Source organism: Bombus vosnesenskii, unplaced genomic scaffold (assembly GCF_011952255.1).
Source record: "Bombus vosnesenskii isolate JDL3184/JDL3185 unplaced genomic scaffold, Bvos_JDL3184-5_v1.1 scf7180000013883, whole genome shotgun sequence".
In the NCBI taxonomy this organism is placed as follows: Eukaryota; Metazoa; Arthropoda; class Insecta; order Hymenoptera; family Apidae; genus Bombus; species Bombus vosnesenskii.
Genome location: NW_022883264.1, coordinates 643,662 through 665,021, shown reverse-complemented (window position 1 = coordinate 665,021; position 21,360 = coordinate 643,662). Strand labels below are relative to the sequence as shown.

Sequence of the window (21,360 nt, the reverse complement as noted above, 5' to 3'; positions counted from 1 at the left end):
AACACGATCCTGCGGATGCACTCTCTTAACTATTCGTCTTTCTCCTTTGACATTTTTCTGTGACTGCACTGGTTACGAAGTTATAACCTAACACAATTGCATGGACCACCCTATACACATTTCCAGACTGCTTTCAAATTTACCAATATGATCATGATAGTCGCTTCTCATTACACTGATAAAATTTCAAAATGCTTTGTATATCATAATATATGTATATACATAAAAGTTTTCCACATATCTTAAAGTGAATGAATTTCAAAATATTGAAATAAACGAAAAAAACAAATTACAGCTAGATGCTTGGGAGATGTATTTACAATTTCAAAACTCACAAAACTCACAAAATGTATTTAAAAATTTAAAAGAAGGAGTCGGAAGAAGATAAAGTTCTTAAGATCTTTACTAAAGGAATGAAACAAGCGAGGACAATAATTCTAAAAGAAAATCAAACTTCCGTTCCTTTATTTCTAATTCTATAATACTTTAAAATTTATTTAAAAAAATACGCAGTTTACAGTTTTCGTCTTCGCAACTTCCAATAAAAACTCATAATCCTATACTTCTGAAATACACATTGCATCGTCATTCTCATCGAAAAACATAGAATTCTGGAATAATCTTTTTTACACGTGTAATAGGTAAGTATATCTATATTACATAATGTTCAGCTAAATGTATAACTAAATAGATATTTTATTCAATAATCTCCGACAATCTTTAAAAAGATAAAAAATGTGCTTTATATTTTTGCTGCATTGCCTTATTTTATTATATAATTTATTATATATAAAATATATTATATAAATATAAAAATATATATTATATAAAATTACTATTCCCCTCTCATTGACATACTTTAATTGGAAGACGCTTATTTGCCGCAACAACGACTGGAAATTTCTAGTTTTTTTAGTTATTGGCGCAAAAAAAACAGTTGATCTTTAAGATGTTAACCTCTCCGCATTTACTGACAAGGTGTCTCGTAAACTGATTTTTACCGAATCTATGAATAAAATGTCTCGCATTAATGCGTGTTTTAGTGAATAAAACACATGTTAATGCTGCATAAATTCATAATAATGCAGCACTAATATCAATAAACATTGTATCGTGAACTATCTCGCCCATAGATATAAAGGATTAATAATAAATTAAACGAAAGTATTAATAAATGATAATAAAATAAAACCTTTATTAGATGAATACAAATATATCCCAATATTAGACTGAGGTAGACATAAAATTGCATAATTATTATCTGCCTGTAATTAAATATTTTAGCACAACTTTTCCTTTTAAATTTGTATTTCTTTAAAACACATATTTTTCTATACTCTTGTTGGTTAAAGATGGAGATATCCGTCATTTCTAATATCCAATCAATATCTTTATTCAATATATTTTCAACCCATTAAATACTAATTCTATATTAAATTATTAAATCATAGTGATATAATATTTTATTGTACAACAAGAGAATTTAATAATCATATAACAGTTTATAAACGCAATAAGGTTTATTCATAGAATCGTTGAAAAATTACGCATATTTTGTATATAAATAATAAAGTTGTGAACCCTTACAACAAACCATTTTTTATTAACCTTTGAAATACCATCAAATATAGAAATTAATGTTATTTTTTAAACCTTTAAAACCTTTTTTAGACCTCTGAGATCTTTTTTAAACTTCTTAAACCTTTTTTATACCTTTTAAACCATTTTTGAAACTATAATGAAGATATTTCTATTACATTTTACTGATCATGTTCTATTATTTTATTGCATTATTCTAAATATTATATTCAATACATGATAAAAACCATTTTTTCTTTGACTTTTTAATAATGAATAAAGTGGAAGATACATTAACATAAAGATGTAGAAAATTGTTTTAAATTTATCATTCGTTGCAGTATAAAATTTTTATATCTTCGTATTTTTGAGTTTTACTTTTTATTTACACACTTTTTAGTAAGAAAATAGTATTTAAGAAAGATTAGTTCATGGTTTACTATATATTTACAAAATTATTTTTCCTATGACAAAAATGTATTCACAAAATTTATATAAGTATACAAATTGTCTAATGGTAATTAGCCAAGTTATCAAAATTATATTAAATATTTCAATATTTACAAAGTGCAAGTTTATATGAACAAATTTACTTTTGTACTTATACTGCAATTATATTTATAGTGTACAACTTATTGCATAAAACTAATCATTTTGTACGGATTTCATCCTCAAATCTTTTGTTATTAATTATTTAAATATTTGGATGGTAATAAAATACCTTAATTAACGTTATGTGTGATAAGGCTATTGAACTTAATTCTTTGTTCAAAGGTATTATAAAAATCTTTGTATTGTTTTATGATCTTGTATTTTTTCTAATGAATGTAGATTATCCCACCACGATGACAATTTATGCTTAAGAATTAATTTAAACCAGGGACTCAATGGATTAAGATTTTTCTCAATATCTTTGATTTCTGATTTTGATACCCAACGAATTTCACTGATTTCATCTGGATTTGGATCCAATGTTACATTATCTTTTTGTATAAATAACACATAATCTATTTCATGTTCACCCCATATACCTTCCACATCTTGATAATGAATTCTTGTTAAGTAGAAAAAATCTGATAGCAAAATTTCTGACAAAGGAATTCCTAACTCAAAATTCAGTCTTCTTCTTGCTGCTCTACGAATTCCTAGTGCCTCACGTTCTTCAGTTTCTTCGGGAATTTCAAATAATGGATGACTACAGCATGTATTTGTATAACGGTTTGGGAATGTTATCTATAAAAAGAAAAATCTTCTGCCATTAATCTAATATACTTAATATAAATGTACAACTTTTGTATAAAAACTACAGAAGAAAAGCATGATAAGTCACATTTCCTAGTTCTTATAAGGCAGTGATTTTAAAATTTATTATATTGACAATAAATCTCATATTAACAAAATTGCCCTTTTATTTGATTTTGGAGCTAAATATGTATTTTTTTATCTTCTTTAAAATATTTTAGATATTTCTCATTATAATATTAAAATATTACTTATCTTAATAATTAATGTAACGGAAGTTCACCTTTGTAATCATAAAGTGACATTCAAATGAGAAATCAGCAAAAATGTACTTATCATATTTTTCTTCTGTGATCTACATATACAAGAAGTACATACCTTATTGGGAGACCTTTTTTGAAGTAATAGTTCTCCTTTACCATTGAATAAAAAGACACTAAATGCTCTATGAAGTAAAACTTGTCCATCAGAATTAACAATGTGACAGTCTCTTTTTGTGGCATTACCAAGAGGCTTGTCCGACTCATCAACAAGAATACAACGTTCCTCTAAAGCAGCTTCCTGTAAAGGTTGGGCACTACCGAAACTCCTCATTGGTGATGTTAAACTTCGTACAGCAGCACGCAATGTTCTAGCCACTTGAGCCATCACAGTAGTCTCCTCTTAAATAGTATTGAAAAATGTTCAACGTACAACAATTTATACACTCAAGCTGGCTCCAATATAGTATGATATGCAAAGTATAGGTTAATTAAATCAGTGACCTTCCTTTAAAAGTTATTTACATTATTTGAGCTTGAAGATTATTATGGATGCGATATACTCGGGGATATGCAAAATTATCAAAATCAGTAAGAAGTTAAATCTAACATGTATATTTAAATGATGGTATAAACATAAAACGTTTAACTAGAAATACGACAAGCATACTAGGCGGGGAAACTTTCTTTTTGAGAAATGCGGCCATATATTTTTGACATACATATTACATAAATCATCTTTCCTGACGTCATGATAGCATCTTTTGAATAAATACATAAGATTTTTTGATCCACTGTGAATGCTTCCAATTGTAGATCAACCAGTTCTCTTATGATAAAGATTTATACACACTGAAATATAGAGAGCGTGGTGGTAGAGTTTTGAATATACTATACTAATAACAAAATTGGCTATTGTGATGTAAAAGAAATAAGTTTTTGTTAAAAACGATATTTATTGTAAGCAATTAAAATAATCATTTAAGAATAATTTTATAAAATGTATAGATAATAATTGAAAATACTGTAATTTAATCTTAAATTGTTATGATCATTTTGTTGCCTAATAAATAAAATATAAAGGATGCAATAGACATGATATTACAGAAAAATTGCAGAAAATTTAATATATCATGAAGTTTTATATTATGTATAGTTATAATATAATTATGTCATTTGAATCGTAATGATCGATAGTTCTCGTTGGTTCTCGACTTCGATCGATCGAATCGCTTCGTGGGGTAGTTGAGTAGATTTCAGGGTTTCAGTGTGTCTGCAATAAAGACCGTTATATAAAAAAAATTATTGTTTCTTTAATGTGTTATTTATTGTCTACGTTTCGATATAATTTAAGTCATTTTATATCATCCCATTAGTTTGTTAGTATAAAGCGCAAAATGAGTGAGAACGCAGAAATTACGGGAGTAATATCGCCAGAAGATGCGGCCAAAGCGGAAAAATTTAAAGAAGAAGCAAATGAATATTTTAAAAGTGCGTTTACAAACTTTCCTTATAAATTTGATCTTGCTATTTATTTTGTGTTTAGATACCAAGCTAAGCAAAAATTCATGATTAACATTAGAATAATGTAATTTAGTCACGTGTACGTTGAAAACTAACCCAACTTCCGTAACGTAAATTATCATTAAATTATCAAGTGTAAACCTAATCATTAGAAGTTTTGAAATTTAAAACAATCAGGTTCCTTGTTATATCGCTGCTACAAGTTTATTCTAAATAATTATGTTCATTTGTAATGTTTGTCACTTTAATTATGACATTTCATATAACATGTTTTATTTGATGTGTCAAATTTGTAGTAATTTCATTTTGACAACATAAAAGTGTTAATTTTTAGAGTACTTCCATTATAGCGAAATAAAAAGTAATCTGTTATCCTTCCGGTGTATATGTTGAAAACAAACAAAACATTAATTATAATTTTTTCGCTATTATCTATCGTATATTTCATTATTTTCTTTTTAGATCAAGACTATGACAAAGCCATAGAATTCTATACTAAAGCTATAGAAGTAAATCCTACAGTGGCAGTTTATTATGGAAATAGAAGTTTTGCTTATCTAAAAACAGAATGTTTTGGATATGCACTTACAGATGCATCAAAAGCTATTGATTTAGATAAAAATTACGTGAAGGGATATTATCGTAGAGCTGCAGCTCATATGTCACTTGGCAAGTTCAAACTAGCTCTTAAGGATTATAAAACTGTTACTAAAGCAAGACCAAATGATAAAGATGCAAAGATTAAATACACAGAATGTTCTAAAACATTAAAAATGTTAGCCTTTGAAAAAGCAATCTCAGTGGAAGAAAATAAAAAAAATATAGCAGATATGATTAATTTAGAAGCAATGGGTAAATTATACTTAATATTTATTTAATGAGTTTAAATATGCTTAAAAAAAGTTCTGTTGTGATTGTTTTTGTTTTATAGCTATCGAAGATGAATATACCGGGCCTAAACTTGAAGATGAAAAAGTTACGTTGCAATTTATGCAAGATTTATTAGTATGGTATAAGGAACAAAATAAATTACACCGTAAATATGCTTATAAAATTCTTTTAGATATAAAAGCATGGTTTATGGCACAACCAAGCTTAGTTGACGTTACAATTCCTGAAGATAGTAAATTTACTATCTGTGGAGATATACATGGACAATTCTATGATTTACTTAATATATTTGAATTAAATGGATTACCATCAGAAACTAATCCATATGTATCTTTTATAATAGTAAATAAGTTATACCTATTACTACATTTCATATTTACTAATTTAATGATTAAATATACTATAATTAAATATATTACTAATACAAGTACAATAGTATCATATATTTCTTAATAGTTATACAGTTATTCAATGGAGATTTTGTAGATAGAGGCTCCTTCTCCGTAGAATGTATATTTACCCTATTTGGATTTAAATTATTATATCCAAACCACTTTTTTATGTCTAGAGGTATACTCTTACCAATCTATTTATATCATTAACATGTTGTACATATTCATAGTAAAGTACAATATTTAGGTAACCATGAATCTGCTACAATGAATCAAATGTATGGATTTGATGGTGAGGTTAAAACAAAATATTCTGCTCAAATGGCTGAGTTATTTACAGAGGTTTACAATTGGCTCCCTCTTGCCCATTGTCTTAATAATAGAATACTTGTAAGTTTATATTGTTACGTAGAAGAGAGATGTTGAATTTAATATAGTAGGTAACCAAGGAAGTTTGCGTTGTTTTAATCAATAACAATCAATAAAGAATGAAGCGGACTTTCCTGGTTTCCTGATAGTTATGCAATGGTGTATATATAAATTATGTGTTTATGGGATTTGTAGGTAATGCATGGTGGTCTATTTTCAAGAGACGACGTTACGTTAAAAGAAATTCGAGAAATTGATAGGAATAGACAACCACCAGAAGAAGGGCTAATGTGCGAATTATTATGGTCAGATCCACAACCACAAGCTGGAAGAGCACCCAGTAAAAGAGGAGTTGGTGTACAGTTTGGCCCTGATGTTACACAAAATTTCCTTGCCATGAACAATCTTGATTACATTATAAGAAGTCACGAAGTGAAAAATGATGGATATGAAGTTGGTCACTTTGGAAAATGTATTACTGTATTTTCTGCTCCAAATTATTGGTATATAAACGTGTATTATTAGTTTAAAAATAATTGTTCTTTATGAAATGAACGATCTTTAATACAGTCATATTGTATATTAATTTTATTATTTATTCTTAGTGATACTATGGGTAACAGAGGCGCTTTTATCACACTTAATGGTAAAGATATGGAACCCCATTTCACATCATACGAGGCAGTGGTATGTTACAAACTAATTAATAAGTTTTATAATTTTTAATTGTACTACATAAGGATGTACTTTTGTTTCAGGCTCATCCAAATATAAGGCCAATGGCATATGCTAATTCTCTACTAAAATTCATGTGCTAGTGGAACACCCTAGGTATTATTGATAAATAAATGAATAACAATAACTGAATACGAGTAGCCCAATCAAAGTGTGCGTAATATATTTGATACCGAAATGGAGAAGGTGAGAAACACTTAGGCTTCTCCAAAACAATAAAGTACTGTATTCTTTTTAGGAACATGAAAATCTTCTGTATCATAATAACTGCAATGAAGATGTAATATTGATGGGTACAAAAATGAAAAAAGTTTGCTTGTTTTGAGAACATGCAAACAGACATATATCAAATTTTCTTGTCTATGATAAGACTAATGCCTCATTAGCAATTTATGTTTCACTGTAACGAAATGACGCAAAGAAGAAAAGAAACGTTTCTATTTTGTACCCTCAATTGAACCACCTTATTCACTAAAGATTTTAATGTTCACGCACAAGCTGAGTAAATGATCTCAAAGATCTCAACAGATTAACTTATATTCTAATATTTGCAGAAGGTGCTGAACATATAATGAACACACCTGTTATTCTTTTAATTTATTCTTTAATGAATAATGGTGGTTTTTACAAGACGATAATTATTACGAAAATATCTAATACATATGCAATTTAGCATGACTATGTAGTACAATTTTCCAGCCAGTCACTATTTGTCACGTTATTTGTGATAACTACTTTTTTACAAATTTAACGTGATTGGAAGGATTTCTTTAATCTAACATTTTGTTTTTTTGTTAATAATAAACGATGTTTATAATGTATTTAAAATTTATATTGTTTTTCTTTAAAAAAAGGAAACTTGTGTACCTTGTGAAATGAGCGGAAAAATTTCTCCTGGTAAATTATCTCGATTTTGACGATTCACAGTTATAATTTTACATCTTTTATCTGCATGAAGCTTTTGGAACAATGATAAATGCCGTTGCGGTACTTTATGCATTTGAGGTATCGTCGCAATTACAAAAGGTATTTTTGAAGTTCCAAAAAATAACTTCACTATTTTATCATGAAATCTTTGACTAAACAATTCCATTTTTCCAATTTCATCTATGATTAATATGTCCTAAGGAAATCGAAAATTAATGAATTGATTACAATTATAAATATGTATAAAATATATAAAACTATTCTGCTTACTGCATTTGAATCAAAGACAGGCAATGCTGTTGCTTCAAAATCATTAAGAAACACATGATAATTCCCCACTTTATATTTAGAGTGCTGCGACTGGTTTATCACATTTCTGTTTACAAGTAGTATTGTCTTAGTCAAAAAGGAAATTAAACTTTATATATTTAAGAAATTAATACCAACTCAATTCGTGCCAATGTTGATTTTTCGTCACGGTTTTTCATTAGCACAACATCAAATCCAATCCTGCTACCACTTTGACCTCGAACTTCTTCAGTATAAAATCCATCAAACTTACAACTTTGTTCCTCCATCATCAAAGCTAACTTTTTACATAACGTAGTTTTTCCTATACCTATGGCAGTTCTCATTTTATTCAAAACCATTATAAACTATTTTTATTTACAATAAACGATTAGAAGATTAACTAATAAATTTTAAAGAATACAACAAATACATTACTTATTATTATAAAATTACACATGTTATATGACGGTGATTTAAATAAATAAGAAATGTAAATAATTAAAAGAAAAAATATTAAATATTTTGAACATTGAGGATATGTAAAAGTTACTAGTAGTGGGCGATTTTTTGAACACCATGTAATTTTTGAAAATCGCGGACTTACCAGGAGGGCCAGTGAGAAGTACGCGTGAGACACGCAATGCGGCGCCGGTATCCATGCTCCTTGTTTTTCTAGAAGTGTTTAAGTAACAGTTGTGAGTGACACTTGCATATAAACGTAAGAAGATAGTAGGTAATCGAAATAAAAAGAAAAAATATTTTTATTTAATGGGGCTATTTAGTTAGAGATATATGTATCGATGATATGGATAAGAAATCGAAAGGAAAAGATTGATAATATTAGCCACAACGTGGAGTCGCTGAATAGCGATCAGCTGATTGTGCTCGAGTAAGACAATCTGTTCGGGTGGGCTGAAACGCCTTTGTATATGTGGGTACCTACTACCTACATATGTACTTTGGTTGTGTTCAGAAGTGCGTTGGTGCGTGAGACGCACCTCGTGTAACTTATGTTTGTGTGAGTTTATGAGGTGTATACTCGCGACACGTCTGTCACAGAATAAATATAAGATCGGCCACGACGAAACTTATAATAGTTACAACCTATAATAATCTCGTAGATTTGATTGCGCCACGAATTTCCCTATTCTATAGGTCTCCCCGGTTTACTAAGTACGCGAGACAGTCTTAGAATCTTTGAGGTGCACTAAGGGTACTTAATCGACGAAGAGAATACGGGCGTTAGTTACAGGATACATGGAAGAAAGGGACGAAGGGTGAAGACGACGGTTCTATCCGTTTTCGTATACGTATCAGTATATGCAAAGAAATGGCTCGTCCTTCCAATTATAATCCGCTCTCGTATTTCGTCGCAAGACAAATCGACGACAAAGTCGACTACTGCAAACGCCTCGTTAATGCAAGGTTCGAAAGCTCCGAAAATCTGTTTAGGAAAGATCTACTATCGCATTATGGATGCGTCAATGCGATTGAATTTTCGAATCAAGGAGATCTATTGGTTTCCGGTAAGAAGTTAACAAATATGTTTAATTTATTTCGTTCTTACACGGCTTATGCCCGTCGATTTAGAAAATTAAAGTTCGACGGAAAATTGAAGCCTTTTGATATTTTTAAGTAATTACACGATTGTGCAAAACATGTGTTAGTTCCTGGATATATGTTTTTGTAATGTATTAAATTGATTATTGAAATGAAAATATATTTATTGTTTAAAATTATTTTATCATTAATTTAACAGGTGGTGATGACAGAAGAGTTTTATTATGGAAAGTAGAGCAAGCAATACAAGATGTAGGCAAACCCACAGTAATGAAAGTTCAACACATTAGTAATATTTTCTGTCTTGGTTACGATAATAGCAAAACAAAAATATTTTCTGCTGGAAATGACGATCAAGTTATTGTTCATGACTTACGAACGTATGAAGCTTCTTCCTTAAACACTTTTATATATAAACATATAGAACTAAACAATTATTTATTTCTTGATATAGAGGAGATGTTGTGAATCTCTTCGTCCATGAGAAACCTGTTTATGGACTGTCAGTACATCCGCATAATGACAATGTATTTGCAAGCGCCTGCGATGATGGGAGAGTTTTAATTTATGACATACGAGGATCCAATGCTATGGAAACATTTTGTTTGGCACGGTACAAAACTGCTTTTCACTCTGTAATGTTTAATCCTGTTGAGCCGAGAATGCTTGCAACCGCCAATGCTAAAGAAGGAGTTAGCATGTGGGATGTAAGAAAACCTTTGAAGTAAGTAAAAAATTCAAATAAAATCATATGAAAATGTTTCGTCAAAATAATAACTATAATAATATTTACAGACCTATATTACGTTATGGAAATGAAAGTTCAGCTCAGAGTTGTATGAATGTTAGATTTAATGCAGCAGGTAATAGATTGCTAGCTTTGAGAAGAAGATTACCTCCTGTACTTTATGATGTAGACTCTTCTACTCATTTATGTCAGTTTGATCATCCTGGATACTATAACAGTTGCACAATGAAATCATGTTGTTTTGCTGGAGATAATGATGAGTATGTCCTTTCTGGTAAGTAGTACTGCAATAATCATAAATCTTTTTATATACTTCTTCTGCTAGTATTTACATACATTTCAACTTATAACTTTAAGGTTCTGACGATTTTAATCTATATATGTGGAAAATTCCTTCTGAGGATGTAAAATGGGTAAATTTTGCACACATGGTATTACGTGGGCACAGGTCCATTGTTAATCAAGTACGATACAATCAAGCTAGTTGTATTTTTGCTTCATCTGGAGTTGAGAAACTCATAAAGATTTGGAGTCCATTTCCTCTTGGAAGCAATTGCTTAGGTGGATTAAAGGTAATTTATGGAATAATTTTATTATACATGTTGATAGCATATATCATTGTTTCTATATTTATATTTTAGAGGGATGATGGAAGACAAGAGAGGCAAAGGAGAGTATTTACACATGATGAATATATTGGACTAGTATTACGTAGTGGACAATTTATGACACATGATTATAGCCATCAATCAACCAGAGAAGATCCTAGAATGATGGCATTTTTTGATTCATTGGTACAACGTGAGGTTGAAGGTTGGACTTCTGAAGATATGTCAACAGCACCTCAAACCCCTAGTGATTCTGAAAGTAATCTTATAACTGGACGAGTTTATAGTGCAACAGATTCTGATGGTAAATCTTTTTTTCAAATTTTTACATTGAAGTACTAAACAAAAATAATTTTGAGTGAAATATTAATTTATTTTCTTGTAGACTCTACGGCATTTGACCGTCAATTGATGTCAAGTATTTTGGGGCCAGCGATAACACTGGCATCCCGTGGATCCTGTGGGGGTGGAGTAGCCCCTGAAAGACCATTAGAGTCCCCAAATCGTATAACACAACTTATAGCATATCGTAGAGAAAAACTAATGAAACTTGCAGCTGTAGATTGTGATGCACCAGCAAATAATGCCTCAGCTGCAGCGTCAGAACCATCTGCCTCAGGTTCTGCCAGTGATGGTGACAATGCACAAGTTAAGTGTAAATCTAAATCAAAAGTAAAATTTCTTAAGAGGAAACATAGTAAAATTACTGAGATAAGAAGGGCCGGAATAAAGTGTGCAGTGTTACAAATTAATAGTGACTCTGATAGTGATGAACAACCTGTTGACACAACTCAGCCTAGTACCAGTTCTGGCGTAGTTTCTAGAAGATCACGATATGTTGTGCATATTGAGAGGGAAGCAAAACATTCAAATTACAGCAGTAGCAGTTCAGAGGATAACGACATTTCTGGTAAACGTAAGCATTCGAAAACTGATTCTGATACTTCTACGAAAGTACACAGAAGGAAACACAAAAAATGTAAAAGTAACTCAAAAAATGACAGTACCAAAAATAAGAGCAAACGGCAAAAAATTGATTATGATACAAAGAAGAAGAAATCAGGCAGAGATTGGAAGCTTTATTTAAATGATGTTAGTAATGCAATAAAAATCCAGAAAGATGGTCCATCAGTGCCAGTGAACAAATCAAGCAAAGTTCCTTCAACTCCTGACAGTGGTATCACATCAGGAGTATCTACAAGTGAAAAAAATGGTGAACAAGCACAGAAAGATCAAAATGATGCAGAGAGCTCAGATCATGAGCAGAAACTAAAAAATCTAGAATATTTTAGAAAGAAGGTGAATGTAGTAAGAAGGAGCTATCGTATTCGATCTAAGCCTTTATCCCAAACTATTTCAACTACAACTGATTCTTCCGATTAAGCTCCTATTACCTTCAACATTTTAATCCCTTTCCTTTTGTACATAATGAATCTGTGATTCCTTGAAGTATATTTTTATAATACTAAGTTCGTTCGCACGCGAATATGACCGGTTTTTTCTATCTTCTTTTAGACTTTATTATTTTTCCGTTATCTTCATATGTATGCTATATTTTATTGGAATCTCTTATCATACAAGACTGTCCCAGAAAAATAAATCTTCTTTCACCATATTTAGAACAATTTTCATTATCATCTAATTACAATATTTTATAATTGGTACAAAGGATTATACGAATTTAGTAGTCTAAAATGTTTAAAATTATTAATAACTGATGTCTCAATTGTTTAGAAAATTTGATTTATTATTATAATATAAACATGTTTGGATATGACCATTAAATCATATATAATCGAAACTCCAGCAAAACACCGCCGAGAATTATAGGTAAATTGATGCTACATTAGCTATAATAAGCGATCCAGCTAATGTGTATTGTTGACATGGTTTGTAAGTGTGATGGAAAATAATAAAACAATAAATTGATATACATTTTTTTCTTATATGTTTAGCTTTGAAAACAAGTTAAGGATATTGCATTATTTAATCCTGCATTTATACGTCTTTATTAACTTATAATAAATAAAGGAAAGAATGACCTAAATTTATGCATTAATTTATTGTCCAATAAATTTATGTAGTTCTGCTTTATTTAATATCAGAACACGATTTTCCTTTTAATTTTGATAGAAAGCATAAATATACGAAACAAATATGACTAATTCCTTTATGATGTCATTGTGGTTTCTAGATATAAAGTACATCCTTTCTGTGGGTACAAAACCTTAATTCTTTCAGTTTTAGAAATAATGTTCCCTGGTCTTTCATTTTACTAACATCAGTTATTCAGAATGTTATATTTAACTTTATCAACTAAGATTAATATATGGTTTTATAGTTTTACATTTATAATTTTACAGTATAGTATACTAGCATATAATTTAGACATTGATAATGCCAAAATATTTAATATTCCCAAAAATTTTAGTTATCAACGGGGAAGTTATTTTGGATTTTCCGTTGCCCTTTATACAGATGGCCTAGATTCTGTACTACTTGTAGGTGCTCCCAGAGCAAATACAAGCATAATACAAAATGTAATTGAGCCAGGTACTATATTTCAATGTCCAATTAATGAAACATGTAAGGAATGGATTATTGATAGAAGTGGAAATTATAAAGAGGAGTATTCAACAATTAATCAAATTGAGGACAATGCATGGATTGGTGCAACAATTGCTATAGAAAATAAGACTAATCCTACAATTGTGGTATGTTGAAATCTGTATTTCTTTTTTCATATATTTATCCTTAAAAACTTATAATTACTTAATTAAACTTGTAAGTAGGTTTGCGGCCCACGATTGAAGTATAATATTATAAATAAACGCCAATCTAATTGGTTTATGTACGGCATTTGTTATTTGTCATTAATTAACAGTATTAAGTCTTTCGAAAAAGAATCTAAAAGTAAAATTTTATCATTTGTGAGGCTTAGAGAAGCTATCGATACGAAAAGATATGTTTATAATTTTGGCATGAGTCAAGTTGGTTTTTCTATGCATATGACATCCAATGACCTAAAGTGGGATTTAATATTAGGTAGTCCTGGTGTATTTAACTGGAAAGGTATGCCTTTGTTAGTTACAAAATCAGTTGATGGTAAAATGCAAAATATAATTCCATCAATTAAAGATGAGGGAAGTATTCGTGCAAATAATTATTTTGGTATGTAACACAATTTCTTTTTACTACTAACTGAATATTTTTATAATATATATTTCATTATATATCAAATTATTATTATATATTATTTATTATTATTTTTAAATAAAGCCATTTTTCTTATCATTCCATTATAAACCTATAAATTAAGTGAAATAGTTTGTGTAAAATATTGTTGGTATATAAGATAGTAATTTATCATAATTTATTTAGGGTATGCAGTAACATCTGGTTATTTTAGAGAAGGAAAATTGTGGTTTGTTTCTGGTGCTCCAAAGGCTTCACTTATGTTTGGTGCTGTTGCTATATTTACCTTCTCTCATAACGATAATGCGAAATTAGAAATAAAAAAGATTTTGAATGGTGAGCAATATGGTGAATATTTTGGTGCTGCTTTATCATCATGTAATCTTAATGGTGACAATAGAGATGAATTAATTGTTGGAGCACCATATTGGTCAAAAAATATGGATGAAGGTCGCATATATGTCTTTACTGCTTTACATAATGTATGTACATTTTGTAATATCGCTGAATTATTGCAGAAATAATACTTTGACTTGAATATAGTAGTCTAAAATTCCTTTTAAAATCTGATTAAATAAGTCTTCAATTTATAAATTAGTATAGTATGTTAATATTAAACTTAATACACATATTGATCTCAAACATTGGCGGTAGGAAATTTTTGAAAAAAAATCATTTGAAGGAAAAATATCTGGAAGTAGATTTGGATCTACTATAACTTGTCTTGGTGATATTGATTATGATGGCTATGGTGATATTGCTGTTGGTGCACCATATGAAGAAGAAAGTGGTGCAATATATATCTTCAATGGCAATAGCAATGGATTACCTAAACATTATAGCCAAAGGATAGTTGGCAAACAATTTGGAAGGAATATCCGTGGATTTGGAATTTCAATTTCCGAACCTCGTGATATAAATGGTGATAAATATCCTGATATTGCAGTTGGAGCTTATTTATCTGAACAAGCAATTTTAATAAAATCAAAACCTGTTATAACAATAACTACAAAATTGTCTTACAATGACAAACAAAAATTATTGAGAAATTCTACATCTTTTCTAATTGATGTGTGTACATATTATGATGGAATAAATACTCCTAATTATCTTCGTAAGTATATAATTTAATTTTTATATACATATATAATGAAGTTATACATAATCTGGAATATCATATTTAATAAATGATATTACATTTAGGAGTTGTTAAATCTTTGAAAATCGACCAAATATATAGAAGAGCTTATTATGGTACAGAAAGAAATAGTGATAACATTTATAAATTGTCTGATACTTTATATAAATCTAAAAATCTATGCAGTCAACTTAAAATATATTTAAAGGTAGAATTTTATACCAGTATCTTTTTAAAAAATATTTTTTTTAATTATATTTTATTTTTTGATTTTGTTAGAAAAATATCCAAAATATAATAAATCCAGTTGAAATATCTATCTCAACTAGTTTAGAAAAGGACTTAAATTTAAATGATAGTAAGATGAAAGTAAACTTTCTCTGTACAAGCTGTGTAGCTATAAATAAATTGTTTTCTAAAACTGAAGATTTAATAAAATTACCATTTGCTGTTGATTGTGGTGACGACAATATTTGTACATCAGATGTAAAGATATCACTTTCAACAAATTTAAATTCTAATAACAAATATGTTGTTGGATCAACATTCACTACCAAGCTTAAAATAGATGCTCTTAATTATGGTGAACCTGCTTATCAAGCTAAAATATATGTATATATACCAAAAATATTATCATTAGCAAGTATGCCAGCTTCATGCATGGAAAGTTTTTATACAAATAATACTTTAGAAGCAATTTGTGATCTTGGAAATCCACTTAGAAAAAATGTAAGTGTAATCTGTTAAGTATCAAGACTTTTTCAATAAAGTAACATAATTAATTATTTCTATTAGAAAACATTAATATTAGATTTGGATATGAGTAAAATTCGGTTTGATGTTGATCACGTGGATCTATGGACCAATTTTAACACACAAAGTGAACAGAAAGATCCATTCAATAATACACATGTTTTAACTATATACTTTGATGTTGATGTTGACATAGTGATTGCAGGGTTAGTATCGCTAGATTTATTTATTGTTATTATTAGTTATACTTCATACTTTCTATAATTATATTATCATTTACTAACTACAATTCTTTTTTATTAGGAAAGCACAAGATAATTTATATTCATATTCTACTGATAATGAGGATGAAAAATTAAACAATATTCGATTTCAACATATTTATGAAATTCAAAAATTTGGAGATAGTCCAATTGATGAAGTTTTACTAACAATTAATATTCCAATATATTGGAAACATTCTACTGGAGATATACAGATTATCAATATAAACGAAACAATTAGTTATCTGGATGGTCAACCATTTTACTGCACACACTTGAATTCTACACTTTCAACTGCTTTAACTAATATATCTGAAATTTACTTTTCAAATACTGAACTGTATACACAAAAAGGATTTATGATGGATACCAATTTTTCTATAAATTCTCCGCCAGAAAACAGGTCAATTTATATCAATTGTACAAATGCTAATGTCAAATGTACATATATTAAATGTGAGCTTGGTCCCTTTCTAAGTTCTTCATCTGTTGCAAAACTTTCACTCATATTGGACTTTTACATATCTGATTTTAAAAGTAAGATTTTTCTTGATATGTATCTTGATTTAACTTTCAAGATATGTTGAAAAATTTTACCGTTTCTTTTTAATATTTATTGCAGCAAAAATGGTGGAAGAGAAAGACGTAATATTTTTCTTGTCTAGCGGACACGTTAATATTTTAGAATCAAATCATGTTATGAAAAAAATTAGACACAAGTCTGATGATACTATTATTGCTACAATGTTCTTAGGTTCACCAGTAACTCAACACATTGCAATGTGGATTATAGCTTTGTCAATTGTCTTAGGAATTTTACTGTTAATACTGTTAATTTTAGCACTACTTAAAATTGGATTCTTTAATCGAAGTAGGAAAAAAGAACTTGAAGCATTAAAATCACAAACAGATGTAAGTTTTTTAAAATATTTTTTATTACATTATATATAGATATTACATTTAATGTATTTGTTACATTACAGAAAAGACATGGGAATACGTTGGAAACATGTTCATGAACAGAAATTTTTCAGAAAGAATAAATTTATTAATATATAACTTTTATATATTGTATACATATATATATATATGTATATATATATGACTTTTATTCTTCGCATAATTAAGAAAAGAAAATAAATAACAACAACTTATATTTTGTTATCGCATTTGAGTACTATTAGTATCTTTATAAAAATATAATAAATCTTAGAAAATATTAACTTGATTATAAATTTTCAACTACAAAGCTTAAAAGGATTGTATTATAAATATTGTTTCATTTTGTTTATAATCTTTACTTATGTTATGTAACATTCTGTGAAAATAATTCGAGCAAATTTATCATAAATAAATAATCTATATACAAAAATATTAATCTTTTTATATATAGCATGAGATTCGAGCAGCTTGTATTATAGTTGTGGTGCTTTTTATTGAAATATCTCGTGCCAAAAAAATATATAAATATATATATAATAGCTGCCTTTCATGTTAAATATCTTTAATACACAATCATATTGTGTACATATTTGCATATATCAATAACAGAGCATAAAATTTTCATTATACATAATTTTTTATATGAATTTTTATCTCAACTTACATTAGTCATCCAAACCTAAGCCTTTTGAAATTTCATCTGCTGTTAATTTATTTCCGGAAACAGGACTATCAGAAGATATAGGAGGTTGTACAGGCGGTGCAGAATTTGGTGTATAAGCTGGTGGAGGAGTTGGATGATTTTCTTCGTGAGATTTCTGTATGTACAATCATAATTATGTAATCAGATTATAAAATTTACATATTCACAATTTTTAGAATATCATGGTTTATACTTACATCTTTGTCGTGTTTGGTAAGACCTCCTAAAGCAGAACTAAGAAAGGCTGATCCTATTCCAGATAAAAGATCTGAATTTGATGATTGATTAGAATATCCACCAGAAGGTTGGTAATTTCCGTAACCTCCTGAAGGTTGGTAATTTGGTTGTTGATTTCCACCACCTCCAAGAACACCACCAAGAATAGATCCTAAGGCTCCTGTCAATGGATTACTTGGTTGACTTGGAGGAGGTGGTGGTGCTGCATTATGCCCACTATTACCACCTTAGATATACAAAAATTTAATGTATTAAAATTTACTTATGAAGCATATAAAAATTTTACTTCAAATGTAAAATTATCTGTATCGTGTGTTTATCATGATTCACTATAACCTTTAACATAAATATAGCTTATAATAGATGACATCATCTATGTCATCACCTAACATTCCAACACTCAATCATACAATTATGAACAAATCACTATATTAATATCTTCAGTTTGAAAGATTAAGAAAAGTATTATTTCATAACTTGTTCATGTTTTAAGCATAAAATGTATCTATATCATACCTAATGCTCCAAGAATAGAGTCTAATACACCACCACCACCGCTTGATTGTTGGATGTTGGTAGGGTAGCCTTGTTGTGCTTGTGAGTTACTTAAAGCATTGGTCACTAAACTGCTTGCTAAAGCTGCACCCAAAGAACCAAGATTTCCCAAACCACCTTCACTTTCTGTTTTTGATTTAGAAGCATCAGATTTTTCCTGATCATCTTGAACTTCTTTTTTTTTCTAAAAAATTATAAACATAGCATGCATATAACATATGTTATTATTCTTAGTATCTTATACAGATATTATTGTATGCTATTATTTCCAAAAGACTTGTAATTATTAAATTTATATACACTCATAGCGTGTGCAGCAGCTGCTATGCCTCCTGCTGCAACTAGTCCCCCTATTGCTAATCCAACTTTATCCAAACAACCACTAAATGCTTCTTCTTCTTCAGGCTTCTCATATCCAGGCTGATATCCATATGCTCTTGGAGGATTATAACCAGGTCCTCCATATACACCAGGAGGAGGCCCATACCCAGGAACTGGAGGTGGTGGACCATATCCACCTTGTGGTGTTTGTGGACCTATTGTAGGATATAATCCTCCAGGTGCTAAAAAATGACATAGAATTTATTATGCAATTATTTAGTAACAGAAAAAGGATATAAAATGCTTAATTACGTGGTGGCCCAAAATTAGCAGCAGGTACATCTGGCGTGGGTACAGCTCGAGGAGAACGAGGTGGATCAATTGGAACGGTCTCATATGTGATAGATTGTACTTCTACATCTCCATCAATAACCAAATGTGTTACTTTCTCATATGGTAGCCTATGAACAAATTCTGCAAAATGTCTGCCATTTATGGCAATCTTATAACATGGAAAATCACACAAAAGGAACATCTCAAATTCTTGGCCAGGTTGTATCCACATGGGTCCATCATTTTCCTCTGGGCCCCAAGTCATTGATACTATATGATTTCTAGTAATAAATCCTTCTGTGAAACGTGGTGAAACATGAATGGCAATATCATCTCTTGGATTTAATGTAGGTCCCAATTGATAATTTACAGCAAAACGTACAGCACTAGGAGGAACTTTGCCTCGAATTTTTACCATTTTTCCAGGTATTAAACCACCTTCAACAGCTCCCACATAAGGAATTGGCTATTAAAATATAAAGGTATTTATTATTTAAACGCAAAACTTCACAATTCTGAAATTAAATTGTATTGCATTTAGAAAAATCAAAAATGCATTACATATCATTGTATAAATTGTTCATTAATACTTTATCCATCTTTTTAAATTGAAACTATTACAGATCTTTTGATCTCTTTTAACTTATACAATATTATTCTGATATACTTGTACAGTACTTGTAAATAATCTAACGAATTAACAAATATAGTTGGATAAGTGTTTGGATAAACTATGTTTCATTGAGATCATATCAGCAGTGCAGATGCTATGTATATATATGCGTATATCCTTCCTGGATCGATGACAATCAACTTTGCCAAATGAAATAACTTTTTAATCGATGTAAATAATACTTACAGGATCCAAAACTGGCTCAAATGACATCTTTATTGTTTAATTATATTTCGCAAGTTCGGATAGAAGTTTATAATTCAACGCACTATTTTAAAATAGCGAATACTGCGTACACGAAGAAATCTTGTGAGTTGTCTTTCGTGTCTTCTTTTTAAAACATTTCTATTTAAAGTGGTGACGTTTCCAGCTTAAACTGTGCAATGCGGCACAAACTATACTTATATGATACGGCTTGAAATATATGATACATAGTTTCTTTGGCGCATGCATTCTCTAATTCCTTACAGTTACTGTAGTGACGTACAGTTCGTATGGTAGTGCCGTAATATAGAAAAGCCGCGAATTCAAACTTATCTCGTGCAGAAATAGAACAAACCAATCAAATTTCTTTATATTTTATTTAAACCAGAAACACGTAGAACCAGTTATAAGAAAGTAATGACATGATATAACACATTCACAATATAACCAATAAGTTACATATTTTTTATAACTCTTATTAGACGATTACAAATACATTTCAATATAGATAATGGCTAGATTGCAAATTTTTCTGCATTTATGGAAAATTTAAAAATACAGAAACGTTCAAAATGCATATTATAAGCGAAAGTACATAATATATGTAACGTATAATATTCACTGAATTATTTAACGTATGAAATAAATCGCTGCAACAAAACATCCGCAATAATATCCTAATAATAATTTAAAATAGTCAAAAATAGAAATTAGTCTTAAAGTACATATAAACAATTTTTAATAATTTATTCTACCTACATATATTCATTATTAGTGCGTTGCACGAATCTCTTTATTTAATCGAAGATTATAAAATAAGTTCGTCAAGATACAGAAATGTCATAAATTACAAATTTCAATTCTGAGTATCTTTTATATACTAGGCTATAAACATTGTATGAAACATTTCCACTTTTA

General features: G+C 29.3%; 6 protein-coding genes across 11 annotated transcripts; 3 read left to right on the top strand and 3 right to left on the bottom strand.

Annotated features, from left to right (window-relative positions):
- Positions 1-1,921: 1,921 nt before the first annotated feature.
- Positions 1,922-3,534, bottom strand: LOC117239147 (isopentenyl-diphosphate Delta-isomerase 1). Its single transcript, XM_033504509.1, has 2 exons — positions 3,199-3,534; positions 1,922-2,811 (listed from the first exon to the last, which is right to left on the bottom strand). Exons 1-2 carry the CDS (start codon positions 3,466-3,468, stop codon positions 2,356-2,358), a joined length of 726 nt encoding a protein of 241 aa, XP_033360400.1. The 5' UTR covers positions 3,469-3,534; the 3' UTR covers positions 1,922-2,355.
- Positions 3,535-4,299: 765 nt separating this feature from the next.
- On the top strand, positions 4,300-7,812 carry LOC117239145 (serine/threonine-protein phosphatase 5). 2 transcript variants are annotated; one of them, XR_004494357.1, is made up of 9 exons: positions 4,478-4,571; positions 5,067-5,456; positions 5,536-5,822; positions 5,960-6,065; positions 6,135-6,277; positions 6,452-6,759; positions 6,862-6,943; positions 7,015-7,144; positions 7,230-7,812. XR_004494357.1 is itself a non-coding variant. In XM_033504505.1 (8 exons), the coding sequence occupies exons 1-8, from the start codon at positions 4,478-4,480 to the stop codon at positions 7,072-7,074; spliced, it is 1,470 nt and encodes a 489-aa protein (XP_033360396.1). In that variant the 5' UTR covers positions 4,300-4,477; the 3' UTR covers positions 7,075-7,812. The 2 variants fall into 2 exon arrangements, 1 of the variants encoding a protein (XP_033360396.1); XM_033504505.1 differs by having other exon boundaries at positions 4,300-4,571; positions 7,015-7,812.
- On the bottom strand, positions 7,393-9,291 carry LOC117239148 (cancer-related nucleoside-triphosphatase homolog). The gene is made up of 5 exons (XM_033504510.1): positions 9,160-9,291; positions 8,814-8,881; positions 8,366-8,537; positions 8,189-8,294; positions 7,393-8,114 (listed from the first exon to the last, which is right to left on the bottom strand). The coding sequence occupies exons 2-5, from the start codon at positions 8,866-8,868 to the stop codon at positions 7,836-7,838; spliced, it is 612 nt and encodes a 203-aa protein (XP_033360401.1). The 5' UTR covers positions 8,869-8,881; positions 9,160-9,291; the 3' UTR covers positions 7,393-7,835.
- LOC117239144 (DDB1- and CUL4-associated factor 5) lies at positions 8,858-13,172 on the top strand. 4 transcript variants are annotated; one of them, XM_033504503.1, is made up of 8 exons: positions 8,858-8,942; positions 9,365-9,735; positions 9,969-10,149; positions 10,224-10,493; positions 10,565-10,791; positions 10,875-11,089; positions 11,159-11,429; positions 11,511-13,172. In XM_033504503.1, exons 2-8 carry the CDS (start codon positions 9,540-9,542, stop codon positions 12,506-12,508), a joined length of 2,358 nt encoding a protein of 785 aa, XP_033360394.1. In that variant the 5' UTR covers positions 8,858-8,942; positions 9,365-9,539; the 3' UTR covers positions 12,509-13,172. The 4 variants fall into 4 exon arrangements, with proteins under 4 accessions (XP_033360394.1, XP_033360395.1, XP_033360392.1 ...); XM_033504504.1 differs by having other exon boundaries at positions 8,863-8,938; XM_033504501.1 differs by having other exon boundaries at positions 8,890-9,116.
- A 247-nt stretch (positions 13,173-13,419) lies between these two features.
- Positions 13,420-17,547, top strand: LOC117239143 (integrin alpha-4-like). The gene is made up of 10 exons (XM_033504500.1): positions 13,420-13,839; positions 13,918-14,296; positions 14,507-14,802; positions 14,975-15,434; positions 15,524-15,666; positions 15,738-16,187; positions 16,254-16,417; positions 16,515-17,011; positions 17,097-17,386; positions 17,458-17,547. Exons 1-10 carry the CDS (start codon positions 13,420-13,422, stop codon positions 17,491-17,493), a joined length of 3,135 nt encoding a protein of 1,044 aa, XP_033360391.1. The 3' UTR covers positions 17,494-17,547.
- A 266-nt stretch (positions 17,548-17,813) lies between these two features.
- LOC117239146 (SR-related and CTD-associated factor 8-like) lies at positions 17,814-20,674 on the bottom strand. 2 transcript variants are annotated; one of them, XM_033504506.1, is made up of 6 exons: positions 20,425-20,674; positions 19,545-20,031; positions 19,212-19,474; positions 18,873-19,095; positions 18,317-18,582; positions 17,814-18,234 (listed from the first exon to the last, which is right to left on the bottom strand). In XM_033504506.1, exons 1-6 carry the CDS (start codon positions 20,449-20,451, stop codon positions 18,082-18,084), a joined length of 1,419 nt encoding a protein of 472 aa, XP_033360397.1. In that variant the 5' UTR covers positions 20,452-20,674; the 3' UTR covers positions 17,814-18,081. The 2 variants fall into 2 exon arrangements, with proteins under 2 accessions (XP_033360397.1, XP_033360399.1); XM_033504508.1 differs by lacking the exon at positions 20,425-20,674 and adding an exon at positions 20,127-20,144.
- Positions 20,675-21,360: the final 686 nt, after the last annotated feature.